The sequence below is a fragment of the Oryza glaberrima genome, chromosome 4 (genome assembly GCF_000147395.1).
Source record: "Oryza glaberrima chromosome 4, OglaRS2, whole genome shotgun sequence".
Taxonomy (NCBI): Eukaryota; Viridiplantae; Streptophyta; class Magnoliopsida; order Poales; family Poaceae; genus Oryza; species Oryza glaberrima.
Window position 1 is genome coordinate 9,171,041 of NC_068329.1, and position 19,050 is coordinate 9,190,090.

The 19,050-nt window shown below is 44.7% G+C and overlaps 1 protein-coding gene across 1 annotated transcript; it reads left to right on the plus strand.

Moving 5' to 3' along the window:
- The first annotated feature begins 8,589 nt into the window (after positions 1 to 8,589).
- LOC127771166 (amine oxidase [copper-containing] gamma 2-like) lies at positions 8,590 to 16,171 on the plus strand. The gene is made up of 5 exons (XM_052297005.1): positions 8,590 to 10,034; positions 11,643 to 11,756; positions 14,695 to 15,144; positions 15,521 to 15,618; positions 15,731 to 16,171. The coding sequence occupies exons 1-5, from the start codon at positions 8,658 to 8,660 to the stop codon at positions 15,942 to 15,944; spliced, it is 2,253 nt and encodes a 750-aa protein (XP_052152965.1). The 5' UTR covers positions 8,590 to 8,657; the 3' UTR covers positions 15,945 to 16,171.
- Positions 16,172 to 19,050: the final 2,879 nt, after the last annotated feature.

A 19,050-nucleotide genomic window follows, 5' to 3' on the forward strand; every position in this document is an offset into this window, starting at 1 on the left:
GCAATTCTGGAGCCGATCGGCGAGCTCCTTGGTAGGGGTTCGGCCGAACCCCTCTCGGCCCTAATCGGCCCCCCGTTTGGCAACGCGATCCCTCTCCCCTAGCCATGTTACAAGAACAAAAATCCGGGGGGATTCGCCTGCACGACGGCCGACTATGGAAGAGCTTCGCTTGTTAAAGGCACGATGTCTTTTCCAAGATGACGGGAAGGCCGCACCGCCTCCCGCCGAGCGCTATGTGGGCACCCTCTTCACCAAGGCAGGGGATGAGGTGCTCCACAAGTATACCACACCCACCGATACTCCATCCACCCCAAAAGGTGAGCTTTTCCGTATTCAGGGAGTGCGAACTCCCGGTGGTGGGTATGGTAAGGGTCTACTCCGGCCTTTAATGGCATCGGAGAAGGAGGGGGCAGCAGAATCCCGTAGCCCTCCACCTATGAAGGTGAAGCGTCATTTGACGCCCCGTCCAATTGTGAGGGCTCCCGGCCAATTCCAAGAAGACAAGGTAAAATCGCCGGAGCCCTCGATCCACAAGCTCGCCGCTCAAGTGAAGAAACTCCGCAAGGAGAACATAGAGCTTAGCGATCGCAATGCGGAGCTAGGGGTAGAACTCGCAGAACTTAGGAATAATTTTGATACCCTTAGTCACGGTTTGTGCGCTAAGATCAAGCGTGCATTCATAGAGATGGGAAAGGAAAATAAGTATTATGCTAATTAGATGTTTCCTTTCCCATGAATAAAATAGTAGTAGGTGCTTGATTTTATTTTTCCAATCATGTAAGCACTTGCTATGAATAATGTGGCACATTGGTGTTAACCCCAATGTTTGCCAAAGTTTGTTTTGTTTCATGCTTAATAAAATTAAGGTTTTGAATAAGTGTGGGGGAGATATCCTAGCTTCTGACGTGCATATACTCTGAAAATTGCTGAATATCTAAACCCCTGGAAGGCACTGAACTCTGCAGAAAGTTGCAGAGGGATCAAGCGCCAGAGTGGTTCGGCCGAACCAGTGTTGGCCCCGAGCCCTCTCAACTTTCACAGGTAAGCAGGTGAGCACGTCCTTTATCTATATATCTCCACCATGGTATAGTACTAGAGCTGCAAATTGAGGAACAATTGGTTCAAGCATAAGTAAGAGATAAAATTTCCAACTAATGAAATTCTTCATGTGATTAATCTTGTATATTCATTATTCTCAGCTGAACTTGTGCTTGTGAACAACCATCCATGTTTGGGGAACCTTATGTATCTAGGTAATTCTTTTATGTGAGATGATTAAGATGAAAGGAATTCTTGCAACTCTTGTTATGACTCTTGGGAATTTATTTTCAAAATAAAAATTGTTTTAAAGGCTCTATCCTCCAATTGACTTTACCTTATACCTACCAAGTCAATATCATTGATCAGCCTTAACATGCATATGACTGCTTGACATTATATTGAGCTTTGTTAAATTTGTGTGACTTGTGTTAGATATTTTTCATACTCTCATGATCAAGGGGTCATTTTCATTTCCACTTTCAATTTCCACAATATAAAATTAAGCTAAACTTCTACACTAAAAGCTGGCTTTCCACAAAAATATCCATTCAAATAAACTCCTACAATGAACTATGCTTTCTTCTCCTGGAAAAGTTCTTGGCAAAAAGAAAATGAGAAAAGGAGGGAAAGGCATGGCTATGAGAAAAAAAAAAGAAGAAAGAGACTCATGGAAATAAAGATTGCTCTCAAAACATTGAGCAAAGAAAATAGCCATGCCCCCTCCACAATCATGCCAAGAGAACCAATTTGGAGAAAAAGTGTAGGAAAAAGGAGGATCATTTCTTTATTCCATAATTCCACAAAATATTTTACTTTCTCATTTTCCACCATAAATAAAGACCCTTGATCTAGGAGTATGATTGATGATCTTCTTGAGTCCATATTTTTGGCTTTGCAATATATATATGATGCAGGTATGTCACCAGCTTATCCCTACCAAGCTCCACATATCAGCCTTAGAATAGGGGTAAATTCTGGCACACTTTGCCTTGGTGAGGATCCAAAAGAAAATATACATCTTTGAGAGAAAAGGGAGAAAGTCAAATATGAGGAACAGAGCTAGTTTGTGAAAATTCATAAAAATCCCATGAGTGTGACAGAGAAGCAAGAAGAACTAAAATCAAGATCGTTCCATTTATCAATTACTTAAGATGGTAAGATAGCCACCGACAAAGTTCACATGTACAGGTATGGTTGTGAATGATTTATATGCTTGATTCATCTCTTGAAGAAATTCATTCTACACTAACCTTTACTCAGAGACGAGCAAAGGGCTAAGTGTGGGGGGTTTTTGTTGGCGGCTGTTAAATGCCGATTCTATACCGCCAACATCTGCATAAAGTTTAGATAATAAAACATCCAACATAGTGATAGGTGCTTAATCTCACATATTCCACAAGTGTTGGTGTATAGTTGTATGCAGATGATAAACCCTGAAGGTGGGAGGCAAATCAGACTAAAGTGAGGAAAATCATGTATCCATACAAGGAGGGGTTGTGAACTTCATCGGAACATCAGTAAATCAACCCAAAACTCCGAGAAATAGATGGAGGAAGATCCAGGGAGTCCACCGACCGAAGGCCAGGCCAGATGGGCCCAGCCCAGGTTGGTTCGGCCGAATCACCACTTCCACCGTTGGATGTGGGGTTTGGCGTAGACGTCCCAGATGCATCCCTGATGACGGTTGGAGGGCACTTCGGACATTTCCCCTTCGCCAACCGTCATACCTACCTCTATATAAAGACTTCACTTCCTCACTTCATACACACACTTCCAAGCTTGAGCTGAATTATAAGAGGCTCTATTGTACTATATTGTATACTAGAATAGGAAGAGAGTAGAGTAGAAGGAGTCGGAAGAATTCCGGAGTTGTCGGTAATCTTCTCCTGTTTCTTTTATTCTGTTTATTACTCTGAATTCAATATAATATTCTTCTTGAGTAATTTAGATTTATCTTGTAAGAATTATGTCTTGGTTAGTTCCTAAATAGCATACGGGATTATTGTTCACTATAATCAACTAAAATATAGTGATTGCTTTGGTGAGTTATAAACACTAAAGTAGATATTAATTGCTTAGACGTGGTGTTTAGGTAATTATTATCCAGTAATTGCTGCGTATCCCACAGTACGTTGAGGTGGGTGTAGAGGTGGTGACAGCCCTCAAGATCACTGAAGTCCTCCCTGTCCGAGTACGTAGTAGAGCGACATCTGGGAACAGCGGGTTGCTAGTGCCTGAAGTATAGCGTTAGGACTAAAATTAAGCTTTCCCTAGACACTGTTTCTCACTAGTGAATCCTCTCTATCCTGGCCTATCATATGCTTGGTGTTCTTGGATAAACCGGAGGAAGCTTTGATCACACACGTTCCCTTGGATTCGATACCCTTGGAATACTCTATAGGGGAAGTGCTGCATCGGTATATCCGTGCGCTTGCGGATTTTATCAGTAACCATATCAAATACCAACATCGAGTGCCCTAGGCCCATGCCGTGCATTTGTAGTATAAGGAAGACATACAAGATAAGGAAATCAATCCAATCCTTTGTAAATAGATGGCAGGCACCCAGATTATAAAGGGTTGTCTTACCATTCAGCCATCAGCGATCCTGGCTCTATATAAAGGGCGCCGATGGAAACCCTAAGGGGTTACTCTATCATTCATACAAGCTGTCGGCCACTCCATTGCTGACCTGCGCATACCTACAAAGATCCAATCTACTCACAACTGGATTAGGGTATTACCTCACATTGAAGGCCTGAACCAGTATAAACCCCAAATAAATATTACATTAAAAAGTAAACAATCATGTAGAGCTCAATTTTAGATGAATTTTGCAAGTTGAATGGCTAAATTTGGAGTTCGTATGAATTAGTTATGAATTTTAGAAGTTTTGAGACATTTAAATGGATTTCTGGAATTAAACCAAATTATTGCATAATTATTATTTATTTTAACAAAAAAAGGGGGCAACGCAGACATCATCAAAGGGGCCGGCACCGATATGTGGGCCCCACACATTAGCGAGTTAAGGGGAGGGAGCACCATGAACCTGGACCATAAGCGGTCCACGGGAGACCGACAGTGGGCCAATCCAACGGCTGGGAGCAGCTGGGCGGGGGGAATTAACTATTTGCCACTTACGTTTGGCAATTAGTCAAATACCCTTTCTTAGGTTTACACTTACTATTTTGCCATGGGAGAGAGAAGCTTTTCTAACTATTTGCCACTTTTAACACTGTAGACTGCCACATGAGCATGCTAACATGAATTGGGCGCGTTGAATGACCAATCTACCCCTACCTTCACAACCCTAAAACGATATCATCATTCTCATTGTAAATGTTAGCCTTTGCAGTACATATATAGGCCATCTTGGACCTTTCTGTGCTATTTTTTATTTAATAGACTATATAAAAAAATTACACTGTGGCAAGATTTCTGTGTAATATTTAACATCTTCAAGAACTCAGCAAAAAAATGCAGTTCAGAGTTTGTAAATGAAGTATAGAATAAAGCCAAGCAAGCATATCCAGTTATCTCCATCTTCTAATTCAAAACTATAAATAATTAAAACAAAAGGTTCTACTGTATTTACCCACTGAATATTCTAAATTCATAATGTGCATTTGCTTATTAGTCGCACTACTGGAGAAGTGATCTTTGCTGGGTCGGCTAATTTTCACAATAGTCCCGGTTCTAATAAAAACCGGGACTAAAAAGATTATTTTTAGTCCCGGTTAAAAAAATTTTATCTTTAGTCCCCGTTGGTGTTACCAACCGGGAGTAAAGATCATCTTTAGTTCCGGTTCATCCCCTGTCAAAGGCCTGTCAAGGAGGCAAGGATCTTTAGTCCTGGTTGTTACTACCAACCGGACTAAAGATTACCACTTTAGTCCTGGTTGGTAATACCGATCTAAATAATCTTTAATCCTGGTTGGTATTACCAACCGGGACTAAAAATCTATCTTTAGTTACCAACCGGGAGTAAATATTTCCCTCTCATCTCTGATAGGTTAAGTCCCAGACGAGACTTTCCTCCTCTCCGATATCAAATCATCCCCTCTCCTCCTACCCCTCAAATCCCCTTCCTCCTCCTCCCCTCCCCTCTCCTCCTCCCCCTCCTCCCCTCTCCTCCCCCTCCTCCCCTCCCATCCGGCGACGGCGGGCAGACTCCTCCCCTCCCCTCTCTTCATCCCCTCCTATCTAGCAGCGGGCAGGCAGCCAGCGGCCGGCGGGGCTGCGCCCTGCGGCGACCAATAGGGCCGCAGGTGGCAGGTGCCGGCCGTGGCGAGCAGCGGTAGGCGTTGGCCGTGGCGGGCAGTAGCGCACTGGCCTTGGCAGGCGGCGGCAGCGGCAGCTGGTGGGAGGGGAAGCGGGGGGCGCGCATGCATGGAAGCCGGGCGCCCTCTCCTCTGCCGGCGTCCTTTTTTTTTTTGATAATTTGTGATTCACTGATATGTATAATTTCTTTTTAGAATTTGTCATTCATTGCATGGATCTGAGATGTATAATCTGTGATGTATTTGATTTGTGTGTAATTTTTTTAGGATTTGTCATGTATTTGATTTATTTGTATAAGTAACTTAGGATTTGTGATGTGAATGATTTGGGATATTACTTTGATTTGGGGATTTGCGGTATGATTTGGGGATATGCATGTCACTCGATTTGGGAGAAAAAGACAGGGATTAACCCTGGCAATTAGCAAAGAAACAATGAAAAAAAAAAAGAAAAGGTGCCCAACCGGGACTGCCGCTACCCTCTCTTTAGTCCGGTTGGTAACACTAACCGGGACTAAAGATTCAACTTTACTCCCGGTTATTTCACCCGAGACTAAAGATGGCCTGGTTGGAAAAACCGGAGCGACAGGGGGTTCCCAACCGGGATTACAAATGGTTTCTCAGCAGTGTCGGTGTGAGCGTTTCTCCATCATATCACTGTAAGGTGTCAAAAATCATAATTGCTAGTATTGTTTGAACTTCTTTTAAATGTTTTTGCAGCCGGTGGTTTAGGCTATGGAGTGGCTCACTCCTCACGTCGTCTTTTTTTTTTTTTGTCTCAGCCCTTTAACTTCGGCACTTGGCTCTCACATTTTATTTTATGTTGAAAGGTGCTCAAAGATGTTCTTTTTTTCTCATATCATGTAAGTTGTATTTTCTCCTCACTCTCTAATATGAACAGATTTGTGAAGACAAGGGTATATTGGTCATTTCATGCGCCTAGTCTATGTTGGCATGCACATGTGACGGTCTACAGTGTCAAAAGTGACAAATAGTTAGAAAATCTTCTCTCTCCAATGGCAAAATAGTAAGTCCAAATCTAAGAAGAGTATTTGGTTAATTGACAAAAGTAAATGTAGCAAATAGTTAAATTCCTTGCTGGGCGGCGAGACCCAGCGAGTGACACGTGACAATGGCCGGTCGGCGAGCGGGGCGGCGACGCCCGGGCTCAAGTGGCACTGGCGGCGAGCAACGACGGCGTGGGAGGCGGTGGAAGGAGACAGGAAGGGAGAGGGAAGCTCACCGAGCGGCGCAACGGTGGGGAAGGCGGCGCGTGGAGCTCGGCAGTAAGGAGATGACAGTGACGCACGACGCGGGAGGCGGCAGGCACGGCGCTCCGGCGACTCTCGACCACAGTGGAGACGCGGGCGAGGGTCGGCGGGGCCTTGCAAGGGAGGAGGAGGTGTTAGCTGCAGGTGAGGGGCATGAGGCGCTGAGAATCGATGGCCGGAGAGGATGGAGAGAGGCCGAGCTCACCTCTCACGGGGAAGACGGGGTTCTGGTGGCGATGAGCTTGAAGGAGGGGCTTGAAGGAGGTCTATGCAGGGCTTCCTAGCACCGATGCGAAGCCGGCGGAGGAGAGCGCGAGGTCGGAAGTGGCCAGGAGCGGCGGCCGGAGGTGGTAGAGGTGGTGGAACCCGTGGTCCGGTAGTGGTGAGGGAGAAAGGAGCAGCGGCCGGGCTTGCCCTCGCGCCGGTGAAGCCAGTGGTGGTGGTGGCGTGGCGCGGTGGTGGCGCTAGCAGAGGATGTGTGCGGCTGGAAATTGGCAGTGAGCGGCTGATGCGGCGAGCGGCGTGAGGAGCACGAGAGAGGGCATGGGGAGCTCAGGAAAGATGGGAAAATGGGAGAGAGAGCTCGGGGAGCATTTTTATAGGCGTAGGGAGGGAGAATAGTGGCGGGGCCGTGGCAGATTCGCTGGCCGGAGTGGGGAGAGGCAACATGGGGGAGTAGGGCTCGAACCGGCGCCGTATTTTGCGGGGAAAGTTGGGGAGGAGTTGGAGGATGTGGAGAGGACCACGCCCGCGCGTTTTGGACGAGGGGGGCGAGCGGGAGACGGTGGGATGGGCAGCGACGTGGGCGGGGTCGGCGGTTGCCGGCTCGGCCGGAGGTAGGGGATGACCCCGACAAGTGGGCCCTACCTGTCGGCGGCCCAAGGGAGAGGAGGGAGGCATGTTGGACTTCGCAAAGGGAGGAGGCAAGCTAGTCGGGCCGAAGGGATGAAAAAGAAGACTTTGGGCCGAAAGCGGCCCAAAGTAAAGGAGGGGATTTTTAATTGGTTAAATGAACTATGTAATATTATAATTATATATTGAGCTTCGAAAATTCACGGGAAATTTCAGAGCGTATTTTAGTGCACGGAGAACATAACAAAAATATTTCCCGCCATGGTTTTGAAAGGAAATTTTTATTCCCTCATTAATTTCACTTGATTAAATTGATTTGACTTTTAATATAAATTCTAAAGATTCATTATTTAATGATTTTTAATCCTGAACAAAAATCAGAACGTGGCACAGACCATATGAGAATACAAGCCAATACAGATTAGACAAACCCAATGTAGAAGCCACAAAAGCCAACATAAGGGATCCAGAACTATCTCTAATATCGCCGGGTTCATATTCGAGGAAGAATATTACGCTAGCTGTCGACTACGTGTGAGAGCTCTATGCCGCTAGGCCGACGCTGACTAGATTAGGCCATCCAATATATTGTACTCATGTGATATTGATATATAGGGTTATTCCCTGTAAGTTAAGAAGCCCGTACTTGTATAATAATCGTTGTCTCCCATAGTGTAAGGAAGATTGATTGGTTTTCTGATTGCTACTTGGCTGGCATAAGAAAGAAGGCGCCTCGGCAGGAATTCCGGTAGTTCAAAACTGGAATTGGCACAATATCGCGAAGTGGCCGCGCGTATACCCTGATTCCTGGTTTCATCAATCCCCATACCTTCCAAATAATGTCTTCGGATATAGCCCGTTGGCACTTTGCAAATTGGAGGTTGTTTAAATTTTTAGAATTTTTACATGTAGAAAAAAATTTACATTCTTTAGTGCTACCTAGATTTGCAAATATGTCAGCTTTCGCTCCATGCGAAGAAATTATTGTGCTCATGACCTGCAGAACTGGTTGGGCTCTGATGCGCAGAAATTCGAATTGACTAGCAAATCAGAATGCCCATATAAAAAAAGGGAAATGTTAGTGTGAGAAATTAAATAAGAAAATCGGACAACGAGCATTCCACCACGAGCTAGCTTCCCAAGTTTACGAATCAGCATATATAGTGGACCATTTCTCAGTTAGCTCACTACAAAGCACAAAGGCCACTCCAATGGATCACTCCACCTCCCTGCTCCGGCTCATCTTCCTCGCCCTCGGCGCAGCCCTCGTCGTCCTTGTCGTTCGCTCCGCGTTCCGCCTTCCCGGCGACATCGACACGACCACGACCTCTCTGTTCGATGATGGCAACGGCGGCAGCTGCACCAGGTTCTCGCCGTGGGCGTGCCGGCAAGGGCGGGGCGACCCGAGGTCGAAGCCGTCCAAGCCGCGGCGACCGTCGCACGAGTCCGACGTGCCGCGGCACCCGCTTGACCCACTCACGGTGAGGGAGGTGAACCGCGTCCGCGAGCTCCTCCGCGCGCACCCGCTGTTTGCGTCCGCGCCGTCGTCCCTGTTCGTGCACTCGCTGGAGCTCGACGAGCCGGAAAAGTCCGTCGTCAAGAGCTGGCGGAAGGGCGCCGACCCGCTCCCGCCTCGCCGCGCCGTGGCCGTCGTCCGGTTCCGCGGCGAGTCCCACGTCCTCGGCGTCGACCTCAGCGAGGGCGACGGCGCGGTGACTCCTCTGCCTGTCCCTGCCTCCGGTTACCCGATGATGAACATGGACGAGCAGACCAGCCTCTGCTTCGCGCCGTTCAAGGACGCGGCGTTCAACGCCAGCCTCCTCCGCCGTGGCGTCAGGGCCTCCGACGTCGCCTGCCTGCCCATCTCCCTCGGCTGGTACGGCCCAGCGGAGGAGAACCGGCGACTCATCAAGAGCCAGTGCTTCTCCACCGAGGGCACGGCCAACTTCTACATGCGCCCCATCGAGGGCCTCACCGTGCTGGTCGACATGGACACGGCGGAGGTCCTCCACGTCTCCGACCGCGGCGCCGGCATCCCCATCCCCGCCGCCGCGAACACCGACTACCGGCACGGACACTCGGCGCCGAATCCGGCGGAGGCGCAAGCGCAGGGGCGGCACGGGTACCAGACCGTCCGCGTGCCGTCGATGGAGCCGCCGGCGGGCGGGCCGGGGTTCGAGCTGGTCGACGGGCACACGGTGCGGTGGGGCGGGTGGGAGTTCCACCTGAAGCCCGACGCGCGCGCCGGCATGGTGGTGTCGCGGGCGCGGGTGCAGGACCCGGCGACCGGCGAGCACCGCGACGTGATGTACAAGGGCATGGCGTCGGAGCTGTTCGTGCCGTACATGGACCCGACGGAGGCGTGGTACTTCAAGACGTACATGGACGCCGGCGAGTACGGCTTCGGGCTGCAGGCCATGCCGCTCGTCCCGCTCAACGACTGCCCGCGCCACGCCCGCTACCTCGACGCCGTCTTCGTCGCCGCCGACGGCCGCCCCTACGTGCGCGAGAACATGATCTGCGTCTTCGAGCGCTACGCCGGCGACATCGCGTGGCGACACTCCGAGAGCCCCATCACCGGCATGGACGTAAGTGCAAACCCATACGACTCCTCTGCTTCTCGCTTTCTTGATTTCTTTCCTTGCTGCTTGGCGCCAACGATGCGAGTCATGCTACTCCATTTCCCTGTACATGTCACCGATGAGTAATTTTTAATTTTAACCATAAGTAGTTTTTAAATTATCATATTATTAAGCGTACAACATACTTTCACAATATAAGTATTTTTAAAAAAATTTATAGACTTGTAGCTTAAATATGAGTGGTTAAATTTAAATATGAAACAATATCCTGTGGTCATTAGTCATCACCTACGTAAGCGGAACTGTAAATGTTGCTCATATGATTTGGCTACTTGCAGAAGTTGACGGTTTTGACAGAGATTGGTGATGGATATTTTCAACTTTAGGACACTAAAGAATATCGTTCGCATATACCGTCAACAAGGAGTCGACAAGATTCCAATCAATTCCGATGCAAGCTTTATATATATTTCAAACTAGAAAAGACATATCACCATCGTTCCATCAATGTGGGATATGTTTATGTATAGGCCTAGGAATACCTCATATTAGGAATTTACCTATGTGACCTATATTTTTTATAAGTTGCTGGTTTTTTTCTTATTGGTTTTTCAATGAAATATATATAAAGCATAACAACCTCACAACATAAAAAGGAAAGTGGATTCTAATCCCTCGAGATGACGTCCCCTCATGTATCTTTGTTTTCTTCAAATTCAATAAAAATAGTTATGAAAAATTATTTAGAGTATAGTGATATTTATTGGTCCACAAAAATCAAAGAAAAAGTGGCCTACACGTTAAGTAAAAAAAGATAAATCTGGGTATGAATAATTCGTTACTATTAATTTATCTTTTTTTATCTCGGTGTGTGAGTTGAATTCGGACCTAAGATTTTGTGGAGTGATATATATACATTGTATGAGTGTTGTCAAATTCTTTGATAATTTTTCGTAACTGTTTGGATGCTTTTTAGACAAACAAGGGAACATCACCTTTAGGGATCAAAATAGTTTATCCATAGAAATCTGTAAATTTATTGTAAACTCACTCTAACTTAAAGTTTGCTGTATTTATTTTTTGAAATTGATTTCTCAAATATGCCTTTTTACCCTTAGCTCCTACGCAGTTTTATTTTGTTATATTGTCAAGTATGCACATCAAAGTATAGGTGTTAAGTTTAAGTTGTTTAAACTCTTTGAGCGAAAAAAAATTGGCATGTTAGTTGTTGATGTTGATCTAATAATTTATAATTAGAAAGAAAACTCGATCACTTGAGAAATAGATAATCCCAAAATACAATGTATCTACCGTTCCTGTGGAAACTGAACCATTTCCCACACAAAGTTCGTGCACCACAAATAATGATACAAAAGCGGTAGGTGTGAGAGAACACCTCACATATAAACGAGAAGTGGACGTAGCTATCGATCGATCAGTCCAACCATGGCACAATCTGCTCTGCTCTGCTCTGTTTGTTTGGATATGCAGCTAGCTACTAACCAGCTAGACACTGATACGTATAACACTTTGCCTTTGTGTCTGTATGTCTGATACGAATGGATGATTGATTTTGTGTCGCTGCGGTGCGGTGCATAACTTTGCAAAATGCAGATAAGGGAGTCGCGGCCGAAGGTGACGCTGGTGGCGCGCATGGCGGCGTCGGTGGCCAACTACGACTACATCGTCGACTGGGAGTTCCAGATGGACGGCCTCGTTCGCATCAAGGTAAGCTAGCCACCGCGCGCTGCTCTCTGCTCTGTCTACATCCTCTTCCTCACCACGCATCCATGCATCCACCACCACACTCGTACACACCCGTGTAGGTGCCACATAAGTCGCCAGCACAACATATAGGAAAAATGAACAAAACGACTAAAACAATATATAGGAAAAAAGTTGTATATGTATTGTGCATGGTCTAAAATCCAATGATAGAAACTAAACACGGATGAAAAAAAAAACTTAAAATCAACTTTATAATTAGTTAATTAACCCGGATGTTCTCATTGGTTACTTGCTCGAGGGCTAAGGGCGTTTAGAAATTCAATTTTGCCTGAGGCTGATAAACCAACAAGCACTCGAAGTATCTTCTCCTAGGCTCATATCAATCAATGTACTGGGAACAGTTTTAAATACTCCCTCCATTCTATGATAATTAACACTAGGACAATTCAAGTTTAAACTTTAGCCACTTATCTTTTTTTTTTAAAAAAAAACTTTGTAAATGGTTAAAAGCTGATAGGTTATATAATCGAAGTATGTAGTGCTATAAATATAACCATATAATTTTTTCATCATAGTACAATTATTTCAAAATAATCTGTGGTTAAAGTATGATGGTTGTAGTCAACCATGTTAGTTACTCCCTCTGGGTTGATGATACTTGTTGTTTTGGACAAGTTTAATGTCAAATTTTTAAATCTTTGACTATAAATATTTTTTAAATATTTATTTTACAAATATATTGTCCAGACATATAGATTATGTTAAAAAAATACTCCAATAAAAATCATATATTTATTGATATTTATATATATATATATATATTATAAAGAAAATAGTGCCCAAAGTTGTTTCCTAGAGACCATATTGTTGTTATTTTGACAAGTATTATTAATCTAGAAGAAGTATCGGAGAAAGAAGAGAGTATAAAAGAAGTGTTAAGCATAGGTCCTTCATCGATCATTGTTGTTTTGAGACTAGCATCCTGTCTTATCTATCCTACATGCTACATCACGAGATAAAAAGGTTAGTTTGCAGAAGCATCCCTCTAACTGGCTGTATTGGAGATTGTTAAGCTACTTGTAGAGGTGGTGATGACAAGGACAGTGAAAATACTTCAGGATTTGCTTTTTTAAAACGTCATTCAAATAGTTAAAAAAATATTTTTTTTCCACACCAGAAATTATGGTGTCAAAAATCACTCGACAAACTGGGAAAAAATATTTAATACATATGATGAAAATCAGCTGAGAAAAATAGTGTACACGTCAGATCTTTTTCACGTGTGCATTTAATTTGATCTTACGCCAACTAATTGAATAGCACTTGCTCCATGTTATCAGACTTCTCTAATACGGAGTATATTTTATGATTATTTGACATAAAGAAACAAGGCACGTGCCCTCGTGTTCTTATTTCTAAAACCCATATCTCCAAAAGGACAGCATCGGATAAAGGCAGGGAGAGATCACCGTGTCAAAACAATCTGAACAATAATCAGCCAGCTAAAATCTGATGAACAATAATCACCAAACACCAGCATTACTGTTAATTATTCAAAGAAAGTACAGCGATGGAGCATCGTCGTCTATCCACCCCATGTCCCCATATCCACTTGTTGATGTCCGTTTGCTAGTGTTTATATAGTAGCTAGATGCAAGCAGATTCTCCATAGGAGCCAAAAGAGATTCTCCTAGTGGATGGGATTAAAACTTTTTAGTGGCTATCACATTGGATGTTTGGACACTAATTAAAAGTATTAAACATAGACTACTGATAAAACTCATTCCATAACTCTGGACTAATTCGCGAGACGAATCTATTGAGCCTAATTAATCCATAATTAGCCTGTATGATGCTACAGTAAACATGTGCTAATTATGGATTAATTAGGGTTAAAAAATTTATAACGCGAATTAGCTCTTATTTATGTAATTAGTTTTGTAAGTAGTCTATATTTAATACTCTAAATTAATACCCAAACATCCGATGTGACATAGTGTAAAGTTTAATCCCTCGATCCAAACACCCCCCACCCCCCCCCCCCCCCCGACCCGAGATTTGTGCTAGTTGGATCTTTCACATCGTATGATGCACACGTCAGTTTGATATCTCAGTCTTATAAGTTTTTGATAAGCCAACAGCTCGAGTGAACAATTTGTCTAGAAAATGGGTGTCGTTTTCATCGCTTTGATCGGCAGAAGAAGTCATCCAATTGGTGCATGTTGCATCAGTCCACATCTTTTAGGACAGTATGGTAGCACGAATCTTTAATATATATATCCCTCTTCCCTGCATGATTGCACATCACTGTTCTTCTTTTTGTTGCGAATGATAAACAATTTTATATACGACAATTTTGGAATATTCATACTCTTTTTCTTCTGTTGGACCTAGTTGTGTTCTTATTTGTGGGATAGTTGATAGGAGTATTTATTAACACTCCTCCTGGGACGGTGATGAGATGGACTATGGAAATCTTGTTTGATCTAAACAATTTTTTATGATATTTCAGTGTTTGGCAAACTGATTTCGTTTTGAGAAAGCCTGACAGTTAAATAACATATTTTTTCTAACCTTGATATAATCTATAAAACAAGCAATAATGGATATAAATTTTCATTTTGACAACTTCTTAAAAATAAGCATAACACAGTAAATCAAGTACAGCACATTAACAACAATCCAAACCTAATTCTGAGTGAGTAAATTTTGGCTTATGTACTAAACTAGCTGTGTTTTTAATAATACTACTAAACTACTCCCTTGATCTCAAAATAAACAAATGTAATACGGGATGTGACACATCATAGTACCATAGATTCATAGCATATTCCTATTCATAGTACTAGAATGTGTCACATCATAAACTACGTTTGTTTATTTTAAGATAGAAGAGTAGCATCATAGCTAACTCCGGGTGCAATGACTGTGACTGCAGGTTGGGCTAAGTGGGATCCTCATGGTGAAGGGCACCCAGTACTCCCACATGAACCAGGTCCATCAAAATGACAATATGTACGGCACCCTTCTCTCTGAGAACGTTATTGGCGTCATCCATGACCACTTTGTCACTTTCCGGCTCGACATGGACATCGACGGCGCCGACAACTCCTTTGTCAAGGTGGCGATGGCACGGCAGAACACCGGCGCCGGCGAATCCCCTCGTAAGAGCTACCTAAAGGCTACCCGACATGTCGCAAGGACGGAGAAAGATGCCCAGGTCCGCCTGAAGCTATATGAGCCATCCGAGTTCCACATTGTCAACCCCACGAAGAAGACACGAGTTGGGAACCCTGTTGGTTATAAGGTTGTCCCAACCGGTACTGCAGCTAGCCTGTTGGATCCAGAGGACCCACCTCAGAAGAGGGGTGCATTCACAAATAATCAGGTGAGATACAACTTTTCAATAGTATCGAATTCGGGTGGTATAGTGTATTAATACCAAGGTAGAAATTAAACCAACTAATTATTGCAAATTACCATACACACATAAATGTTTTTAGATAGACATAGGGTATGGATCATTTGGGACCTCGATTTGAAAGGAAGATATAATACATGAAGAAATTTCATAGAATTTTGGTAATATGGTGTAAAAGTTATGAGAGAATTATGTGAACTCTATACATTCCAAACAAAAAGCACCATATACATAATAAAATTAGAACTATTAGAGGGCTAATAAGGGAAAAGTGCACAGTCTGTCAATCATACATAAAAGAAGATATATTTGGCTATAAATCTGGTTCACTTTTGTACTACAGATTTGGGTGACACCCTACAACAAAACAGAGGAATGGGCTGGTGGTCTATTTGTCTACCAGAGCAAAGGGGAGGACACACTTGCAACTTGGTCCGAAAGGTAACAACATACTAACAATCACTTACACTTTTGTCAACCAATTCAACAGGAGTTGTAACTAATCGAGTGGTCATTGTTGACCTGTCACGCAATTACATACGTGACCTAACAGGGACCGTCCGATCGAGAACAAGGACCTGGTGCTGTGGTACACGCTGGGGTTTCACCATGTCCCGTGCCAGGAGGACTTCCCCATCATGCCCACGGTGTCGTCCAGCTTCGACCTTAAGCCGGTGAACTTCTTTGAGAGCAACCCCATCCTAGGGCAGCGTCCGACCCAGGAGAACGACCTGCCGGTGTGTGCCGCCGCTGCCACGACCTCTTGAGACGACAGCGGATCACCGACATGTGTGCGTGCATGGTCGATGCTTCGGTGTATCGATCTACTGATATGGATTGTTCATAGTGAAAGAATGTATCGGTACATCTACGGATTTGGAGCTAGCCATGGCTGGCTATCTATGTTGCTCTATATATGTATGAGCGGATGTATGTGCACTGCAGTGGTATGAACATAATTGAGAACCTGAAAGGAGCAGGCTTCAAGGCTGCACTCAAGTTTCCCTTGGAACTACTATGGCGTACCATTACAATACAAACCCACAAAAGGGAAGAAGCTAAAACCGGCAGCTACAGACTTTTTCCCACCCATGCGGGGTGGGAAAATATAGAACCAATACCTCTTTCAGCAACTATAGGTGCCGGCTCTAAAGAAAAACCAGCATCGATGCTATAAGAGTCGGTTTTCTAAAAGAACGAGCACCTATAATATATCATAGGTGCCGGTTTTATTTAAATCGACACAAAAAAACCGAGCCGAGCCGATCAATCGACAGTTCGACACCCATATCCACTCGCTATACTTATCCATTCGCCCACATGGCCGACGTCCTTATCCCTACCCACGTCAACCCCCTCTTCTCTCTCTCTCTCTCTCCCACCCACCATCTCACCTCCCTCGCTGGCGGTGGTCCTCCTCCCCCTCCCCCTCTCCCTCCACCGCCAACTCCCTCCCCACTACTTCCTCCTCCTCCTCCTCCTCCTTCTCCTCCTTCTTGCGCGGGACGGAGAGGTCCTTCAGCTTTCCCCACCACTTCCTCCTCGTCGTCGTTGTCTACCCTCTCGCCTCCCTCGCCGGTAGCATTCCCACCCATGACTCACGGATACGGCGACGACGGTGGCTCCCACGAGCGTATCTAGCGGACGGCGATGGTGAGCAGCGGCGGCAGCAGCCTTCTCTCCCTCTAGGCATCCTCCTTTGAGTTTTATTCTTAGATGTTCTTCGACGATGACTATGATATCGACTTTATTTTTAGATGTTGATTATGTGAGATTGCTGTTGTTTTGCGATGTCGATTCTGTGACGGCGATGTTGATTGTTGGGAGTTTGTTGTGCATTGATTTCAAGGGGCAACGCGTGTTTGATTTCGGGGCGACGTGGGGTGGATGCGCTCGGTGCATGGGCTCAATTTGAGCCAATGCATCGAGATGACTTCTTTTCTCATCCCGGGTGACTCAAAGGTGCCACCTGTGCCGGATTTCCCAACCAAAACATAAGTGCATTTCTGTAACAGTGTATGGAGATACATGGGATGTAATCCATCTAGTTACTCTTTATTATTTTGGGGGGAAAGTCCGTGTTTGCAATTTTGGCCCGAGCCCAACAAGTCCACCATTGTAGGGCAACCCCAGAATTATATCGTCCAGTGCCATTTGCGACCAACACATAATTTTGGATGACTGGGATCCATATATGCATAAATAACATGACACCATTTGATATAAAAGCCACAGTGTCGATAATGACGAAAGGAGATGTCACGCTCAGAAATTTAGCCCAAACTTCCAGACTATTTTGTGTATTAAATCCCTATCCAGGACCAGTCAGGGTACACAAACGACAAATTAATATACAGATCCAAACGTAAATAAAGCGTAAAATACTTACAGAAGAGGCACTTAGTCCTCACACCGAAACAAAACCAGCAGCAATGGAAAAAAGGCGATCCTAGCGGGGCTTCAGCTCCACTCCACACACAAAACTCAACTGGGGTCTGAGTCTTGGTCCTCTAACTTCGTCTTCAACTCAGAAGCACTACACTTTTGAAAGAGGGAATAATAGCAAGGCTGAGTACAACCACCGTACTCAGCAAGCCACACCAATGACGCAAGCGTGTAAGGGGACACAAGGATGGTTTGTGGCTATTTGCATAAAGGCGGTTGCAAAGCATTTTATTGAGCAAAACAGTTAACCAATTGATTAATTAAGGCAAGATTATATCTCCATTGATCAACGCTACACCATGTTGAATAGGCCCAACCAAACCACCTGAACTACACCAGTTCATTAACAAATTATTAAGGATGGGACTAATCATGGTGAATCTAGTTCATCGCCCATAACCGCGGGCACTGCTATTCGAATAGTTTTACTCTGGCCAGAAATGCACAACTGTACCCACAAGACACAATCACCAGCATGTTACCATGTCATCATGTGCCCATGATGAACATGTCACCATGTCGAGTGATTGTGACAAGACCATTCGCATAACTCTCCCTTAACCATCCACACCACGCTAAGGTTTCACCCCCACCCCCTACCCCGGAGGTGAGCAGTCCCCCGGTGCGCTGCGGTGAATCTGGCAGTTGGACAACCGGACACCCCGGCCGACCCAACTCCATCACGCCTACCCTCGCCACCGGTGCCTAGGAAAGGGTCGAGCTATACTACAAGTCAAGCAGTTACCCGCTCCCGCTTGTGTTAAGCACAGTAAGTCTTCCAGGGTTTCCTGTGAACCGATCCTTAATTGCCATGGGTGCGACTAGCAAAACCATGCACCCACAGCCCACCATTCAGTCGCATTTTAGTTGGATAATTACGACCAATGAAACATGGCCGAATGTCTCGAGCTCGCAGGTCGTCATGATACTAAATTATCCCATTTTCTGAGCTAGTGGTAATTAAGCATGGCTAAACATATATAATTCAAGCTAGGTCACATAAGTAACATGAGCTAGGCAAATTATCACCTAAGGTTAGCAAAGGATAGAAGTCAAGTAAACATGACACAAGCGAGCAGATAGGTAAACCCATAATCCCATGTAATTAGCAAGACATGCAATTTTATTTGCAAACGATAAAACATTTGTAAATTAGGTTCAACATGCTCAAGGGGAATGTATGACTTGCCTTGCTTCTTCAAAACGTCTTCTGAACTCTTTTCCTCACGACCGCGGACTTCCGAAACGGCGGAAACTACGCATAGGCACACAAAATGAGAAAAAACTCTAACAAAAACCAAGTAAACAGTACATAAAAAGTAAACAAACATGAAGAGCTCAATTTTAGATGAATTTTGCAAGTTGAATGGCTCAATTCGGAGTTCGTATGAATTAGATACAAATTTTAGAAGTTTTGAGCCATTAAAT